This window comes from Lycorma delicatula, chromosome 4 (genome assembly GCF_047948215.1).
Source record: "Lycorma delicatula isolate Av1 chromosome 4, ASM4794821v1, whole genome shotgun sequence".
Taxonomy (NCBI): Eukaryota; Metazoa; Arthropoda; class Insecta; order Hemiptera; family Fulgoridae; genus Lycorma; species Lycorma delicatula.
Window position 1 is genome coordinate 46,502,543 of NC_134458.1, and position 20,267 is coordinate 46,522,809.

Below are 20,267 nucleotides of genomic sequence, written 5' to 3' on the forward strand. Positions count from 1 at the left end.
ATTGCTATTTAACCAACTATTATATATCGTTTAATTATAGACAGTTGTTAATAATTAAATTTTTTCTCTTAAGATAAAGGAACTAATTGATTGTCATGTATAGTTTATGTGTACACGTGTTCTACCATTATGTGTTATATATGACCCCTTATGATAAGGCTCTTTTTTTAAATAACTAAATTATACTGTTTAATGTAAATATTTACCTTGTTTGTTCTATTATAATCATAAGTAATTTTCCTAATTTGTTTTTTTATAGAGCTAAAATTTTGAGTTATGTAATAAAAAAAATTTTTTTGGAAATATAATATGTTAAGAATATATCAAAATTCCTTGTAAATTATAAATCCCTTACATATTTATCCATTGACAAATAAAAATAATCTCAAATAATTTACAGCTAGCATTTTGGTTTAGTGTATTGTTATTGATTTGTGTATTTAATTTGTGTTCTTTTTTATTATATATACAATAAAGTAAATAAATTTTTTTTAATTTTTTTATTATCAGGGTAATTCTACGTCGATTTATCCAGATCATGTAATTTTACATTTTCTAATTTCTAGGATCTTGCTTAACAGATGTGCCCAAGTTCACATTAAAATCTTGAGTAGTTAGTTATTGATGAATACATTTTTTAATTTAAAAAAAAATATCCATTTGGCACTGGCATTTCTGAGCTGTTAAATAATGTTAGTATCATAAAATGAAATTTGATGAAAAAATTATATCATTCAGCAAAAATATTTTACAGGGGGCTTTCTGTTTTTAGATTAATTATTTATGTAAGTAAAGTTTTATAAAGATCTAAGATGGATTACATGATCAGGGTGACATATATGCAGTAACCCATTACGATGATATGTTTTCAGCTTTTATGATGTATGAAATACTAAAAAAAAATATCTCCCTAATGTGTTCCTCCAACATATTTTGTCAAATTTCTGCCATGTCCAAAGCACCTAATGTTTCATGTTTACTTGAGCTTTCATGTTTTTATCTTGGATAATTCATGAAACAATATCCTGTAAGGAAAGGTCAACTGAACACTCATTACTTTCCTCATTGATTTATGGGATTTTGGAAATCCACTGTTCTGTTTAATTCAATAAAAAGTCCATAGCTTAACAAATAATTTGAAAAAATAAGTTATCAGAAGATTGGATACTTGAGTTATTAAACTTTTTCTAAAAGCATATATTTTTCACAAAACTTTCAACTAAACATCAAGTTATCTTATGTATTTTACATCATTGATACTGGTTTTTCTGGAACCTGCATACATTACTAGATATAAATTATAATCTTCAAAAAAAAAAATTTGCAATAATACATGAGAAGTAGATTATTTTGTAATGTAACAGCATTTTCCATGGAAAACTCTCCAACCAAATTGTCCCAAAATCTGAAAATTGAAAAATTCATAGCAAAAAAAAAGTATAAATTTCTGGCAAAAAAAAAATCTAGAAATATTCTTAGGGTATTAACTGACTACTGCTACACCCAAAACAGCAGTACTTGACTATACTACTGCAAAACAGTTTCCTATATTTTTTTCTTTTCAATTTATTTAATTAATTATCTTTTCTATACAAAATATCATTCTATCTTAAATTCTACGTAATTAATTTTTTTTAAAAATGAGACTTAAATCACAGCATTTCAGAGAGAAAGAGAGACACAAATTGGTGCTGCAAAAAATTATAAATTTTAGGAGAAATAAATGAATAACTTAAAATTACAATATACTGTTTTATTTGCAAGGATGAAATATGGAAAACATTATTTTAAATAATGATATCCAGAATGTCAGTTTGTGTGATATGATGATCTTAATCCAATTTTGTTTAATATCGCTGAACTTTTTATTTTATCAATCACTTTGTAATAACATAATTGAAAAGGAGGTTTGACATAAAAAAAAATATTTCTGATGAATGTAGCAGTTTTTAGAAAATATAAAAGAATTTATGTACAGTATTTACAAGTTTATATTTTTATTTATAATAATTATTTTGATCTAATGGTGATTTAGAAAAAAACAGTCCAGGCACATATGCGTAGCACATCCCCAATACTAGGTCTTGGAACTTGTTTGTTGACCTAAATAAAGGAATTTTACCAATTAAATTTATTTGGTAAAAATCAGCTTTTATTTTATAACAATAATGTCAAATTTATAATTTTTTGAAAATTGTTTAGTAACTTTTAAATGAGACAATGCACAAAGAATCTACGTATATCGTCGGAATAATCATAATTTGTTCTATTATAGTATGACATTTTTGTACTGAAGAAAGTACACAATAAAGATCCTTTACAGCTGGAAATCACTGTTACACTGAGACATCAATACGGATCTCAAAGACCAGCTACACATATTAAGACCCAGAATCGGGTCTCATAGCAGTCAATCTGTTAATAAAGCAAATATACTGATTTTTATCAATATCTGAGATGGTGGATTACATTTTGGCTCTTTTTTTTTTTTTGAATGATTTGACATGGAATGATTCATTAATTTGTAAGCAGATGTTCATAAAACACATATAAAAATATACAGTTTGTTGTAAGTAAATATTAACTTTTTCTGGACAGATGACTGTCGTTTCATGTGTACACACGTTAGCACTATCTTCAATTAAACTTCTTTCCAGTATTTTAGGTAATTAAAAAATAAAACAGGACCTAATATTGAAAGTTGTGCAACAACCGATTTCATTTTAAGAAAATGTCCCCAAATTTCACATTTAACCTATACTTTTAACTTAGCGTATTCTTTTCTGTTATTGAGTAAGATTCAAATCAAATAAATGCGACGTCTGTTAGTACAATCAGAATTTACACAGATGTAGTAAGATAAAAAAATTTCTAAATTATTATTTTTCATTGTTTAATTATATCTATATATGAGTATATAAAAGAACATGCGAGTGATTCATAATCAATGCCCAGCAAAAACTGCTGAAGATAAATTGGTGAAAATTTGTATACACGTTCTTCTTTCGCTGTAAGTGCACAAAAAGAAAGCATTTTTTCAAATTCCGAGTTTTTAAAGGGTAAAAATAGGGTAACATTAAATTCTATTTAATTTTTCCTGTAACAAATGAAGATATCAACTTGATTTTTGGTGTTGTAATCTTCATGTGAGTATCAGAAACCCGGATTTTAGATTTTTTTTTAATTCGGCCTTGAAAGGGGTGAAGAAAGAAAAAAATTTCGAACAATGATTGCAAATTTTCTCCATTTCCGGCTATACTAAACGAGTTATTCACTCGATTTGGGCTGGCAAATACTCTTCAGAAAATATCAAAAAATCATTTTCGAATTTTTTAAATTACAATATTTTAAGGAGTAAAAAACATAAACTGTTTTTTTTTTTGTTTTTTAAAATATTTTTACCGTTTTATGCTTCCGCTACTGAAACAATCTTTATTTGATTTGGTAACACTGCCGTGGTAATTAATGTTTGTAATTCTGTTTATGTACTTCGCTAGCAAAGCCGCGACGGGAAATCTAAAAACTAATCAGCGGGTCCTGTACTGATTCACTGTTGCTCTGAAGAAATTACATTACACCGATAGTTTTTTATAAACTGAACAGGCTTTAATTTTTATTTATCATTATTGTTTTCACAAGCATGAGTTTAATGAACACAAGGAAATCAAGGGAGCAGAGCCCCTGGCTGGACTAATATTTCCCGGCTAAACATACCCTGACCGCGACAGGAAACGCAAGTAACCGTAAACCGAGGGCGAAGCCGCAACGGAGATGCTAGTTTTATATAAAAGAAGTCGATGCCATCTTAATACGTATTTAAAGATACGTTAAACTTCATACCGAAAATTCTGTTTTAAATAAATATTTTAAAACTCATCAGAAGACTGCTAAAAGAAAATTTTAATTTAATCGATCGGAGATATTTTTTATATCTTATTAATTTATTGAAACATATTATGGTCCGTTTTCGTACACCGAAGTATTGTTCTACGTAACGCTAAATGTTATATTTTGTTGTGGTTTGTCAGTCTGTCTGTTGAACTACTATTTTTTTGGGGAATAAATGACTAAATTTGTTATCAAAGGTAACAAACTCGTAAATATAAACAGCTGGACTTATTAGATTCTTAATTAAAATGTAATTAGTAGAAATCTATCTATATGTTAATTATTCTTACCGGCATCGAACAAATATCTGACAATCCATTTTTACATTCCCTAAATTCGACTTGACTTTGTAAAATACCAATAATATACAGTGTATTATATGTACGGCTAATGGTATTTATTACCGTATTAAAAACTTAGCGATGAAGATCCATCTAAGCGAAACAATATGATCTATTTTCTTTTTTTTTCAAATGAAATCAATTTGATCCTCCCACAAAAATATATCACCTTATTAGATATTTAGAAATTTGACACAATGAATGACTAACAAATGGGAATTTTTTAAAATAATGTTAATGTTATACAAACCAGAAATATCCACAAAGCGTTGGTTTTATCCATATTTAAGGTAAGATAGTTCTAATCCAATCCAAGAGGCAGTCACCAACACCTGTGTGTTGGTGATCGCCTCTTGCGTGTAGTTCTATGAGTGTTCCTCATAGAACACTCATTGAACCACACGGTGACTGCGTGAATGTGTGTTTATATGGGTGTTTACAGTTTTGATTGCGGCGTCCGATTGTGTGTAGGCGTATCCCCCTTCCTGAAGTAATGCTACATAAACGGTTACCAGGAGGGGTGGATAGCCAAGGGTGGAGGTTAAGTCGGTAGTGCGCAGGAACACATACGCACTTAATAACATCTTGCTGAACCTGTTAACGAGTCCGACACTGCTTCAGCGACCGTAAATGGGGTTCCTCCACTTCGTTTAAAAAAAAGTTCGTATTCCATTGAGCGAGTAAAATTTTAAACGGCTAAAATAGAAATTTCTAGTTCTTTTAAAGAATTATCTTCGGATGTACGAGTAGATACAATGTTATCCTTTTTTGGAGATGGTTAGAAGTAATGATTCTTATATTCTAAGAAAGATCATTAAGAAATAATAAGAAGATAAAGGGGCCGAGGACAGTACCTTTGGCACTCCACGTTCTATATCTTAGAATGAGAATATAAATTTGTAAAATATGAAATTCTAACGGTTTGTGAACTTTACCAGCTTATGGTCAATAAAACAGCTATAAGCAGCTCTTCTGATACCGTAGTAACTATGTTATTCTATGAATAATAGCTTTAAGTTAATTATTAGCTGTTTTGAACCCTCTGTTTTTTTGTTTTTTTTTATTAAGATTTAGGATTAAGTATGACACTAAATCGAATGCTTTACTGAGAAGGCAATTTAAAAGACAATCTTTTCGTCATCTATAATTTCGTATTTAAAGTAGTTTTAAAACGTGGGAAATGGTTGTGCCCCTAGAAATGTTTTTCTAAAAAGTTCAAAAAGTGGGAATAATGGAAAGCTAAAGGCACTAAGAAATTCTCAGTTAATAAAAAAAAATTATTATTTGCATTTTTATAAAAGGAAGAATAATAGTATTTACGAATTCTTTTAAATTAGAGGCAGGACTTTCATCAAAATCAAGTGGTTATTAATTTTTTTTTTTTACATTTGAAGTATAGATTTTAACGTATTACCTATCAACTGAAGAGAAAATATATTGAATAATCAGAAATGTTGAATGAACAAAGTTATTCATGAATTGCCAGCTCTGAAATGGTTCACTTGAAATGTAATCTTTTTTCTTACGTAATATATAAGTAAGTACTTACAAAATATGTACCTGTCATTTACAAAAAATGTAGAAAATTAACCAGAATAAATCCATAATTATTAGTTGATTTTTTTTTTTTGTTGAATTTAATACATTAGAAAGATTATATAAATAATTTTTTATAAATTATTTATAAAACTTATATAAGCTTCCAATAATTTTCATAAGCGCCGATCTCCGTGGCGGAGTGGTAGCACCTTGGCCTTTCATCCGGATTCGAATTCCGACCAGATATAGTATTTTACATACGCTACAAAATTTCCATTTCATTTGCCTATAGTATAAGCTTCCAGCTTATGTGGTTAATTAATTATAAATAAAAAATAGAATTTAACTCCTATTAATAAAAAAATGATCGAAAAAATACTCACCTGATCGTTAAATATCTTCTAAAATTTAAGTAATTTTCTACAAAAAATATAGAAAAAGAAACTTCGTTATATTATAGTAGAAATGTTTGAGTAATACTCGTATATTGTAACATCAAAGAATTTCCAACTTTAACTCACCGGGTTGGTCTAGTAGTGAACGGGTCTTCACAAATCAGCTGAATTCGAAATCGAGAGTTCCAACGTTCAAATCCTAGTAAAGGCAATTACTTTTGTACGGGTTTGAATACTAGATCGTGGATAGCATCGGTTGGCCGGCGCGCCGAACACTTTCGCATTCCTTAAAAAATGGAAATCAAAAAACCTGAAAACGGTTTCTAGATATTTATCTGAAGAGTACTTGCAAGCCCAAATCGAATGAATACCTCGTTTAGTATAGTCAGAAATGGGGAAAATTTGCAATCATTTTTTCAAAATTGTTTACCTTTCTTCACCTCCTACAAATTCGAATTTCAGAATAACTTAGGAATTTGTTTTTAGATATTTATATGAAAATTACACACCCAAAAAATTAAATGGATATCTTTATTTGCTACCAAGAAATTAAAAAAATAGTCGGGTTTCAAAAAAATTAAAAAATTCATTTTAACCCTTTAAACTCAAAATTTCAAAAACAATTGATTTTTAGATATTCACATGAAAATTACATACACCAAGAATTAAGTTGATATCTTCATTTGTTACCGATAAAATAAAAACATTCCGGGGTTAAAAAAAATTGAAACTCCATTTTAACCTTTTAAATTCATAAATTTCAAAAAAATCTAGAAATTGGTTTTAAGATATCACATAAAAATTACACACACCAAAAATCAAACTGATATTTACATTTGCTACTGAGAAATTAAAAAAAAAAAAAATAGTAAGTTTCATTGTTACACCACTTTAACCCTTTAAACTCGGAATTTCAAAAATTCCTTTCTTTGTGTGCACTTACACCTTACGAGAACGGAGTCTTCAATTCTAAAAATAGTCATTTGTGGTGCGAAGAAAATGCTAAATTAAAAAATATAATTAAGAAAAAAGAAAATTTTTTTGTAAATGTTGGATCCCAATTGACTTTCTTGCGTAAATGACGTTTTTATCATCAAATTATACAACACTTAGATCACAATTGAATAAAAAAATCAATCTTTTGGTAAAAAAAAAATGCGTCCTATTTTCTCGACAGCTGCCTCATATAACATTTTTAATAACAGTTACAACTTGTAAAACAGATAAAGTATCAGAAATTCAAAAATGTGTTTAAAATTTCTTAAGTCAAACTCATTGGAACCCCCTTTTTTAAAAAAAAAGTTCCCATATCGTCTATAATACCCATATCGTCATTATAGTTTCCATGTCATCATATAGTTTTATAGTTCCCATAACATCATATAGTTCTATAGTTCCCACATCGTCATTAATACTAGATACAGACGTATTTTAAATCTTGAAAATTAAAGTAAAAAAAACTTTTAGACGAGTTCCGTTTAGTCCCTTGGTTTTTGAAGATTAAAAATCTATTTAAGTATTAAGTTTAATTACTTAGCTCAATTTGTGTAATATTATTTAATAAGGTTAAAAAAATTATAGTTCATTATAAAATATATATATGGGTACCTTAATCCTCCGTTTCGAGCGTAGTCGAAAATCAGGTTAAATCTGGGACATATATATACTCAGTGTCCCACTAAGAAACGGAGAAACTCAGGTCATGTTCTACTGTTGAAAATAATGAAGAAAATTCATATAAACATAGGGTTGGAAACGCTTTGTTTTCGAGTTAGGAATAGCGAAACATTTCGACCGGATTTCAACTCTTCTAATAAAAAGAAAACCTAATGTAATTTTTGGACCCAGATTAAGAAGTAAAGTTGGCTGGTGGTTTCTTATTTAATTTAAGTTGGGAAATAGGTTAAAACAGGTCCCAGAACTACGAGGTGTGTGAGAAAAGTAATGAGACTGACTTTTTACTTACCAAAGTTTTTATTTCTTTCAAACAACAATATTATCCCCTTCAAAGTAGATCCCTTGGGTAGCTATACACCTGCGGAGTCGTTGTTCCCACTCCTGGTAGCAGCGCTGGAAGGCTTCAACTGGTAGGTCACAATCTTTTGAATGTTCTCTAGAGTTCCAAAATGACGTCCTTTTAAGATATGTTTCAATTTCGGGAAGAGGAAAAGGTCACAAGGACTCAAATCAGGTGAATAAGGGAGTTGAGGAACCGTAAGAATGCGTTTTGAGGTCGAAAATTTCCTGATGGAAATGGCCGTGTGACACGGGGCATTGTCATAATGAAGCATCCACTTGTCTGCAATGTCTGGTCTCACGCGAATCACTCTTTTCCTGAGCCTTTCAAGGACATCTTTGTAAAACACTTGGTTGACAGTTTGTTCCGGAGGAACAAATTCTTTATGCACGATACTCCTACTGTCAAAAAAGCAAATCAGCATGGTTTTTATCTTTAATTTTTTTCGGTCGAGGAGATGACGGAGTGTGCCACTCTTCGCTTTGCCGCTTTGTTTCAGGATCCGACTCAAATATCCAGGATTCATCACCTGTGATCACATGAATGAAGAATTCTTGGTCATTGTTAATCCTCTCAAGAAGATCAACGCACACAATTCTTCGATTGTCCTTCTGTTCCGTTGTGAGGTTTTCGGCACCAATTTCGCATGCCCAAATCGTCTGTCAAAATTTTATGTACAGTGAAAGTGTTTAAATTTAACTGTTCACTCATCATCCTTATTGTTAAACGACGGTCTGATCTCACAAGAACCCTCACACGCTCAACGTTTTCGTCAGATTTTGAAGTTGAAGGTCTCTCTGACCAAGGTTGATCTTCAACGTGTTCTCGGCCTTCCAAAAATGATTTGTGCTAGCGGAAAACTTGTGCTCTTGATAAGCAATGTTCCCCATAGGCCTGTTTCAACTTTTCAAAGGTCATACTCGCGGATTCCTCAAGTTCAACACAAAACTTGATTGCACAATGTTGCTCTTAATTCCGATGCTCCACTTTCGTAACACACAACAAAAACACAACTTCACTGATGGCACTGTCAAAAATAATGTGTTGGCTGAACGGAGTTGAAACACTGAGCATGTGGAAGGTATGAACAAACCGTTCTAGCACAGACCGGTAGACACAGCGTTGCCAGATTGCTCGCAGTGTTATCAATCTCATTTCTTTTCTCACACACCTCGTATAACTCCAGTAGTTTTTGAGATATTCGACGTAAAACAGAAAATTCGTTGTCGAAAATAAGTTTTGTTAGGTTTGTAGTACAATAGCTTTGTTAAATGACTAATAAATGCGAAATAGTCTAGAATATTTAATTCTGAGAAAATTGAAGCAAAACAGACGAAATAAGACAGAAAATCGTATTATTCTTTCTATATCTAACAAACATTCTTTTTAAAGCATTATTTTAAAAATATTCTTTAGTGTATCAGAATTTACAAACGGAAGGGTCATTTCTAACGTGTTTGTTTTCTGTTGAATGCATCGTGATATTGATGAAAATCGTGTGATTCAGAATAGTCCAGGCACTAGTACAAAGCGAATTTCATCTCGCACTGGTTTGTCAAAAAACAAAGTGTGGCGCATCCTACGGAAAGAAAATCTTTATCCTTTTCCCTTGCAGAAGGTTCAAAATTTGCGTTCAACAGATTACCCCAGCGGTTAAACTTGTGTCATAGATAACACTGATAGGTAAATTCAGTTTTATTTACTGATGAAGCCACTTTTACGAAAAACGGAGTCTTCAGTTCTAAAAATAGTCATTTATGGAGCGAAAACAATCCACATGATACTGTTGAAACTAGTTTCCAACATAGATTCACATTAATTTTTTATGTGGTATTATTTATGGAAAGATTCTGGGATCGTTGGTTTTCAATGAAAACCTTACGGGAGATGCATACGTTCATTTCTTGAAAAATAATTTTCCAGCTTTTTTGGAGGATGTACCTTTACAAACTAGACTGAAAATGATTTTCCAGCTCGATGGTACAACCCACATTTTTCTTTAGTAACTAGAAATCACTTGAATGCTAATTTCTTAAACTAGATTGGACGTGGTGAACCAATCGATTGGCCACCATGATCACCTGACTAAACCACTAGATTACTTCATTTGGAGCCGTATGAAAGTGATAGTATACAGACAAAAAGTTAATACTAAAGAAGAATTACTCATTAAAATACGAAATGCTATTGAATTTATACGAAATGATCTTGAGATGATACGGAAAGCCCGCTGGGAATATTTTATGTCAGACAGAATCCTGTGTACATTGTGATGGAAGGAATTTCAAGCAGTTACTGTAAATGAGGTTGTTATTCTGTTACCATTTATCATTTCATATATTTTTTGTTTTGTTTTGCTGTATTCAGAATAATGTTTATTGTGTAAAGAAAGAATAAAAGATTTTCAGTCTATTTTTCCTCTGCTTTGCTTCAATAAAAACCCGATTTTTTAAAATGTTTATATACTTTTTATTGGCTGTGTTTATATTAATTTTCTCAGAATTAAATTTTCTACAAGGTTTGTTACTAAATTTTCCGCATTTATTAGTCGTTTAACAAAGCTGTTTTACTGCAAACCTAAAAAAAATTGTTTTTTTACACCGAATTTTGTGTTTTACGTCGGTATCTTAAAAACTACTGAAGTTACAGTTCTGGGACCTGTTTTATCCTTTTTTCCAGATCAAATTACATACGAAACCACCAACTTTACTCCTTAATTTTGGTCCCAAAAATTACAGTAGGTTCTTTTTATTAGAAGAGCTGAAATAAGGGCGAAATCTTTCGCTAGCCGTAACTCGAAAACATAGCGTTTCCTGACCTATGTTTATATGAACCTTTTTCATTATTTTCATCAGTAGAATATGTCCGGAAAGTTTCTCCGTTTCTTAGTGGGACACTCTGTATATATATATATATATGTTACGGTAAAATCCCGAATACCGGTAACTTTAAGTAACCGGTTTAACTTTAAGTAACTTAATCGATTAAATCTAAGTTTTACCGGTAAATTCTAACATTTACCAAGTTACTTGGTAAAAGTCCGAAAAAATCATGAAAACACATTTAATTCAGACTTTTACCAAATCGTTTTGGCATTGTTGACAATTACCATATTCTGTTGGTAAAAGTTGACAATTCTGTAATGAAATCACTTCTAATTAGGAAAGAGCTGAATTTAAAAACGCTCTTCTCAATTTCGGGATTTCAATTCAAAAATTGCGTAAAAATTAATACTTTTCAAACGTGAGAATAATCAATTAATAGTTAACTCTTAAATACACAGTCTGGGTCTAACACCCTGATTGTTTTTTAACCCAATTCATTTTCAGTTTTTGCTGCGGGAAAAAAAGTTTTGAATCCCAACTGAACGTTTTTCATTAAATACAGTCATTTTGTTCGTTCAAACCGTTCTAAAACTTAAGGAAAGATATAAAAAACCTAAAAAATATAACTAAAAATTCTGTTTTTTAAAATATAGCCTTTCAGTTTTCTGTTTATCGTAAAATTCGTCTTTCCTTTTACAAAACACCATGATTAAAAAAACATGCTGCAAAGAAAATGCGATCGAATTTTATTTAGTATTATTAAGAATAATTTTTACACAAAAAAGTTAATCGATTATTCTTAATGGTAATTGTATTCTACAGGCTTTATCCTTTGAAAAGTGATTTCATCACAGAATTGTCAACTTTTACCAACAGTCTATGGTAAATGTCAATAATGACCAAAACTATTTGGTAAAAGTCCGAAATAAATGTGTTTTCAAGATTTTTTCGGACTTTTACCAAGTGACTTGGTAAATGTTGGAATTTACCGGTAAAACTTAAGATTTACCGTAACATATATATATATCCAAATATTATTGCCAAATTTCAACTTTCTTGGAGAACGAGTTTTCGAGATGTGAGCCAAAAACTGTTTAAAAATAATTTTGAATATCCCCCAACCCTAAATCCAATCGACCTTTTCAAATTTTAAATAACTTAAATAAGTACATTCATTGCACTAATACTCGATTTTCTACGACCACTATATAAAAAGTAAAAAATTAAAAATTTGAAAATTATTCCTTCCCCTTATTAAATATTTTTCATAATTTAATGCCATCAATGTTACATATATAGAATTTTTTGATCCATTTTCGGAAAATTTGTATTGAGCCAATCAGGGGATATTAATTAAAATACAGGCCAAACACACGCACTTTTACGAGTATGTACTTGTACGTCTTGTGGAAATTTCTATAGCGTTATTTTTTTTTTGACCGATTAGTACACTTTCTCTTTATAGCTATGTTGCTGCATCAGAAATAACGCTATACCCAGGAAAGCAAAAATTATACGTATGTTGTAATTAGAAAAGTTATTTTCTTATAAGTTTATTACATTATATGGTGCAGTATTTTAAGAACCCGTTTTAAAGTAATCGAATATACATTTGTACGTTTGAATTAGAACTTACTGTAACCGAAACTTTGACGTTAGAAGAGTTTTTGACATTGCGCAAAGAACCTTTTTTTCGTATTATATTTTGACTTTTAAAAGATTTTTTAAAAATATCAGTTCTATTAAATTATATTACTGGTTAGCAAACGTGTAAATGTCTAAAAAAAAAAAAAACAATTAGATAAAAAAAAAGGCATAAACCTAAAAACCGCTGAAATAAAAGGAAAGGTAAAACCCAGGAAATTAAAAATTAAACATGTTATATACAGAAGAGTTTTTTTTAATAAATTAATTACTTTATATTCTACAGTATTTTGAGAACCCGTTTTAAAGTAATCGAATATACATTTGTACGTTTGAAGTAGAACTAACTGTAACCGAAAATTTAAAAAAATAAAAAACTTAATGAGATTAACTTAATAAGGTTATTTTTCCTTTCATATGCTGTACTAGTATACCTGAGTCTGTGCATTGTAAACTTTTATGAAGATCGGTTGAATTGTTTTTAAATTAAGCTCAATTTAACGTCGAACAAATTTGAGCGGGCTTGTTAGAAGAGTGGTTCGAGCGGTATGTATTGTTCATTCATTGATTTGTAAAAAAAAATAGTCCATATATTTTTATACGATGTTAGATAAAGATGTCTTTTTATATGAAATAGTAGTAGTTGTAATAATTACTTACCGAGTTGTTTAAGCATTTTTACAGTCTGAAGATAACATCATCTAATATATAGTATTCAAAACCACATGTCAAATTTTTAATAACCAAGGTGAACTTATTTAATTAATAAAATTGCATTCGGTCATGATTAAATATAGACCTAAGGATTAAATATAAATTAAATCTTATTTAATTTATATTTAATGCAACCGAAAGTAATACCGATTTTTTGAAGAAAACTACAGTATTACTTTCGATTGCGTGGAGGGAGTGGAGAGGTGAAAATAAATTTTCTTTACGTTTTGAGGTAGGAGGAGTACAAAAATACCATTCACTTAAATCGTGTTTCCCATATATATATATATATATATAGGCCTATGTATAAAATTTTGTGGCTAGAAAATATCCAAAACTACGTGATCAATTTCCCTGAAATGTAAATATTCTGTAGTAGTGTATCTGAAGTTATGTACGTGAAACTTTTATGAAGATTGGTTGAGTCGTTCTTGAGTTACTCTCAATTTAACGTCGAAAAAATTGAGCGGGGTAAGATAGAAGTACGTTTCGTTATGATGCTGCAAGGTGGAACGTTGACGTTTCTTCATCTGCGGTATCTATTGTTAGCAATATTGTTTGTCGTATTCACGCGGCGTTAACCACTTTGGGGTCGTGATGTATGGGTATCTTCTTTTTATCAAAAAGTTATTTTGACTGTGTAGTGATGTATTTTTCATAGGTGATTATCCAGTGAGTCACAGTAATGAGCGAGTTGAAACTTGATCCTTGTGTGCAGGGTTTACTGGTTAATTGAACGTATTTAGTGCTTCGTACTCTGAAAATCAGTGCGTTTCTGACTGCGAAATAATAAGGGCGACAAAATTATTAACGTATAACTGATATTCGTGTTACAGTATATTAAAATTATTTCTTTATTATTATTTATATTTGTGTATAGTTTTATTATATTTTAATTTACTTCTTGATCGTTTACTTATATTTTGTTTCTTATTTATTTTTTCAATTTGTTTTTTTTTTTTGTAAAATTTTAGATTAGAATGGGTTGATACTTTTTGAAAAGGAAACAACATAAAATAACGAAAGTCGGTCTTCCGTAGAATTGCGAAAGATTCTTTTTAGGTTTTTTTTTAAATATCCTGACTGTGTATTTAAAGAGAACAAAATTGTTATTGGTGGTGAGAGTAAGCATTATAAAAAATAATTAATTCAAATTTTAGTAAATTTACGCACGCGCGCACGAATATATATACGTGTGTATATATATATATATATATACATACGCGCGCGCGCGCGCGTGTGGGTGTGTGTGTGTGTGTATACACACACACACACACGAATACGTTTTCTTTATTTATGTTACAGCATAAAATTGTTTTCATTAAGTTATTTCATGTTATGGCAGAAATTGACGGTGACAGTCTACAAATATACTGTTATGTTATTATGTACGAGCAGTTTATTCACATGTTTTAAATTCTTTTGTTCGTGATGTACCCATGATATAATTTTCATCACAAATTTTCACTACACGTATACTCTGTATTGGTACGTTTTGCCGATGCTTACACGTTGCTAATAAATCCTAAGAAAAAGTTGGAAGGATTTATAGTATATTAATTAATGCGCGTTTTAAGACAAGTTTGTTTTACGGAATATATTATTTTTAAATGATATGAATAAATAACAATAATAATATCAATGATCCGTACTAAATCTGAAGATATTGAGATGTGCTGGGTAATTGTAAAGTATTAAAAACAATTCATTTTGAACATTTATTGGTTGTAGGAAACGAAAAAGATTTGGCTATATCCGATAGGCATGTCGGCTAGTTTATTAGTTAGGCTTTTAATAAGCAAAGTTATCATTAAACTAAGTAATTACATTCCAACACCACATATCGTCAGAAGTGCTAAAAATGTGTCAAACTGTTTCTTTATTCAGAGACAACTTTCAAATAACAGAATAATTATCAAGAAAACTGAAAAAATTTTCCATTCAAGAAATTAAGTATGTTAAGCAAAAAAAAGTGAAAATTAAAAAATTCCGTAAAAACATTTTTTTGTTATTTTTTCTTTTGTACGATTACATTACAGTAAACTTTTTTCCATAAGTAAATCAAAAAGTTAATGAATGAATATAAGTTTATATTAAATATCTGTTAACTACAGAACAAACAACCCGAGAAACCAGAATAAAATCTGGACTATCTTCCAAGTTTACTTATATGAAGCGTTCAGCAATTTATACGAAATATTCTATTTCATTCAAAATTTTCCTATAAAAAAAATAACAATATCAATAAAATATGGCTCGTTACGGTTTACGGTTTATGTAGTCAAAACCTTTGATAAACTTCAACATAAAAAAAAATTAGTAATAAAAGGATCATTCAGATCGAAAAAATGCGTTCTCGGCTTTAAGGAAGTATAAATAAGTGTAAAAAAATAGAAATTCTGCCTTGTGTACGCAGAAAATGGATATTTGGTGTATCCTAATGATTCTAGTAATGTGGCATTTTTTGAATAAAAATATATTTTATTTTCGATTTAAAATAGGGATTATATACCGAATATAAAATATGTATCTAAACACTGATAATAAATGAACTAAATTATTGGTCGAAACTTATTGCTGCAGCCTTGCCCTAATTTTATTTCAAAGAACTGCCATGGAATTAACCAGATAATTATACAGTGTAATTATAATAGACAACAATGCAAATAATAACCTTCACAAGCATGAATTTTTAATTGCATTTTTTATGTTAGCAATACAATAAAAATTAGGACAACAGTTTTCTTGAATTTTTTTTTTTTTTGTAGAGATAAGTACTAGTATGTTTTCTGTATGTGTGTGTGTGTGTGTGTGTTGTGTTCACACATACGTTTCTGTGAATATATGAGTGAAGTTTGTCCAAAGCTAGGTTTTACTTGGCTATGTCAACGAAACAAAATCTTATAAAAATAAAACTTTAATTAAATTAAAGAATCAACAATAACAACATTTTTTTCTCTGTGCTAATGAAATTCAAATGGACTCCATAGATGACATTAAAAATATTCGATTTGCAGCTTGACCATGTTTTTATCAGGTTTCCGGATCACTAGATTGGTCATCTATATGATCCGGAAAATCAAACCTAAAAGTAAACTGTATGCTATAATTGACTACTATATGTTTACTGGTTTTTAACTGTAAGCGTTCAGTAAACGGAGACAAATATTATGTTATTATATTTTTTTTAACGTAAGATGAATTTAATATGTTTACTTTCTCATACTATGGCTATGGAGATGTATGTATATGAATCAAAATTCAATTAGTATTTCATAAAAGATTTCTGAAGTTGTACGTTAATATTCGTATCGCTTACTAACAGATGGAATCAGAATGAAATCATACCTCCCTTAAAATCTTTAATAGAACAGTTAAATGGTGGATCAAGCTGTTAATTAACGTATGAAGTTGGATTTCACAGATGTTCGTTTTTTAAGACCGATGCAGATGGATGGTAAATTTAAATTGTTCTTTAACTGGTATTCGTTTTAAAATTAAATTAATTTCTAATTGGGTCTCGATTTATCTTAAATTATGACGTTTATTTTATTAAAAGAAAAAAAAGAAATTTTATATTTTAGTAAGGGTGTTATTTCCATATTTAATTTTTCTTTTAGATCATGTTTTAGACTGTTATTAAGCTGTAATAATTTTGAAAAATTATATCTGGTTCCATTATGACTACCGTATTGAAAAAATTAAAATTTTAGCGCGAATATATCTTACCTCACTTAATAGACACCTTTAGGTTTGTTTATAATTTTGATAAATATGAATTACGAGGGTTCTTTCTTTTTTCCTGGTTAGTCTCCGGTAACTACCGTTTAGATAATACTTCAGAGAATGATATGTAATGAATGTGAATGAAGTGCAGTCTTGTACATTCTCAGTTCAGCCATACCTGAGATGTGTGGTTAATTGAAACCCAACCACCAAAGAACATCGGTATCCACGATCTAGTATTCAAGTCCGTGTAAAAATAGCTGGCTTTACTAGGACTTGAACGCTGGAACTCTCGACTTCCAAATCAGCTGATTTCGGAAGACGCGTTCACCACTAGACCAACCCGGTGAGTTGAATTACGAGGGTTGTCCCAAAAATACGCACTATGCGTATGCATACAAAGCGAAGACACGGAAGGACCCGCGGAAACCGGCACTGTATAGCCTGAAGTGTCACGAAGTAGAACGTATAAGTTTTTCGGAGTTTATTAAGTACGTAACAATATCAGTGCAGTCTAAATACGAACCAGAAATGAATTCTGACCGCATAACAAAATTTGAGCGACAAGCTTATATCAAAATCGAAACTTTAAGAGACAATATTATACCAATAATTTATCAGTCGAAGTGTATGGTGAAGATACTGTAGGTCGCAGCACCGTACAGCGCTGGCATAAAATCTTTATGGAAGGCGGAGTACAACAGATGATCCACGCTCTGGCCGATGGTCTACTGCTAAATACAACGCAAGCTTTGCTGTTTTTGAAACGGTGATCGACAAAGACAGTCGCATGGCAGTGAAAGAAAATGAAACCGTAATACAAAAGCTACAGTACACCCCATTTTAACAGAACATTTGTACAAAAAAAAGGCCGCTGCGAGATAGTACCATACAAACTGAATGAGCAGCTAAAAGCAACGCGTCTCGAAATTGCATGAAACAGGTTTGACAGGGAAAGCGAACGGTTCTTGAATCGAATAATTGTTGTTGATGAAACAAGGATACGTGATTTTGAACCTAAAAAAGGGAAGAATCAGCAATCTCCGAGAACAAAGAAATGTCACCGCATGCAGTCAAAAGCAAAGCAAATGGTGATTTTCGTTTACGATAAAAAGGGAGTTATTGCTACGGACAAAGTGCCAAATGGTGTTAGTGTGATTGCTACTACCGACAGAGCTTCGTCGGGAAGGTTTTGCAATCGAAAGTTTGAAAACTGCGTCCAGAAAAAACTAGTGTGTGTCAATTTTGTACGATAATGACCACATGCTGCGAGTTCTTTCGATGATATTTTCTTCGAAGCTTGGGGAACGTTTCACCATCCATCATGCAGCACTGCTTTGAGTCCGCCGAACTTCGATCTCTCTCCAAAAATTAAAGTATCATTCTGAGGAATTCGTTTAGCAGTTTGAAAGAGTTATCAGTTGACATGAACCAGAAAATTCAACAAATATCGTCTTCTGACAGGAATCTAAAAGGTGTCAGACCGTTGGTGAGTGTGCTTTACATATGGGGGAATTGTATTGAAGGAATGTAAACTTGATTTGGTGTACAAATAGATTTACTTTGAACCCTGATGAACTGTGCAGAGAATAACCCTCATTTATCCAGAAAGTTATGTAAATTATGTGATGGTGACAAAAAAGATAATCTGTCTTTTTTTTTTCGAAAGCGAAGTTTCTAATGCGTAAAAAAAATAATTTATTTTTAACCATATCAGACGTGACAACATGCTCCTAAATTTGTTAAAGGATATTCTAATAACTAATCATTATCAAAAATAAGAATATATTTTGGCATATTTTTCAAGTCTGAAATTAAGGCCTACTGGTGTAAGTGTTGTTTTTTCTGTAGACAGTATTATTAATATCTAAGTGCGATTTTTATTGCTTTATTTATGGTAATTATGTATTATGAGTATACTACGGACCTATGCTCTGTAGACTTGTAGCGAAAATAAAGTTCTATTCTAAAAATCTACTATTTTTGGATTCAATAAATAATCTGTAATAAAAAATATTACCTGTTATTAAGGAATTTGTTGATAGTCGCTTCTCCCACCCCAGCCACCAGATGAGACCAAGCGATATGCGCTTCCGATTGTCTACGCATTAGAGAAAGATTTCCTTTATAAACTGAATCGTCCATTTCCATTATTACAGCCGACCCTCTTCTCGACTCCGTTCCCAAACTGAGGAAATTCTTAAAACCCCATGCGAAATCGTCCATACTAATTTTACCATCGCCATCGTGATCTAAATCACCGAATATGGCATCGGAATCTGATGCACCTATATCAAAACCGGCACAAAGTTCTCTAAATTCTTCTGGACCAATAAGTCCGGTACCTTTTTTATCACAAGTACGAAATAAATCTTCCAGTTGTGTGTTTGCCATAACATTCAGTTGTTATTGTTCAATTTTTAATGTCCTATCACTTCTTTAAAAATACTTCCCTGAAACATAATGGAATGTCAAGTTTTAAAAACATACTCCTGTCTAAAATAATTAGTTTTAAAATGTCTTTTTCCTAGTAGTTAATCACGTTTAATTTTATTTGAAATAAAAAAAGTCTAGGATAAATCTATTTCAATTATTATTTATTTAAAAATTTTAGTTATTCTGTGGTTTAACCTTTAAAAGTAGGATAAATAACCTGAAAACTTCATCAGTTTTATACATCGAACTAAAATATAATAAAACTAAATAAGTTACCAGTTAATAATTTTTTAAGTAAATATTATAGTAGATTACTTGGAAATTTATACTTTAACGGACATATATATATATATATACATACACATTGGTATGAACAGATGCAATAATGTAAAACGATATGATCGGGTTTTTAAGGAATCCTAAAAATGGAAGTTTCTAGGCTCAGAACTCTTTGTACTAATGTTTATATCTCTAATGCTTTATTTTTATATTCAAATAAGGAAACATATCCGAAGAAGTCACGTGAACCTGAAAAATAACGGAAAAATAGTGTTTAACAATCTTCATAATTAATTTCTTTCTTTTATTGGGGGGGGGGGGAGAAAAACGCTTTCGCGTTATCATTGCCCAAGTAATTCACGATATATAACGTGCTTCCGGTATTTCAGATTTTGATTATAATTTCTATTTCTCATGTTCAAATAAAAAATGAATTTTCTGGTGATTATTTTGATTGGTTTCA

At 30.5% G+C, this 20,267-nt stretch overlaps 1 protein-coding gene across 7 annotated transcripts in view; it reads right to left on the reverse strand.

The window, feature by feature from the left end:
• LOC142323344 (ras and EF-hand domain-containing protein homolog) overlaps positions 1-20,267 on the reverse strand; it is a 92,060-nt gene that overhangs the window by 48,416 nt on the left and 23,377 nt on the right. For 5 of the 7 annotated variants that reach the window (XM_075362845.1, XM_075362848.1, XM_075362843.1 and 2 more), the window contains one exon: positions 19,110-19,542. The exons of 1 other annotated variant lie outside the window; for it this stretch is intronic. In XM_075362845.1, the coding sequence (XP_075218960.1) occupies positions 19,110-19,483 (374 nt within the window). In that variant the 5' untranslated portion in view covers positions 19,484-19,542. Of the gene's footprint in view, positions 1-19,109; positions 19,543-19,886; positions 19,971-20,267 lie in introns of those variants that run through there. One more of the 7 variants, XM_075362847.1, reaches the window with a different exon arrangement.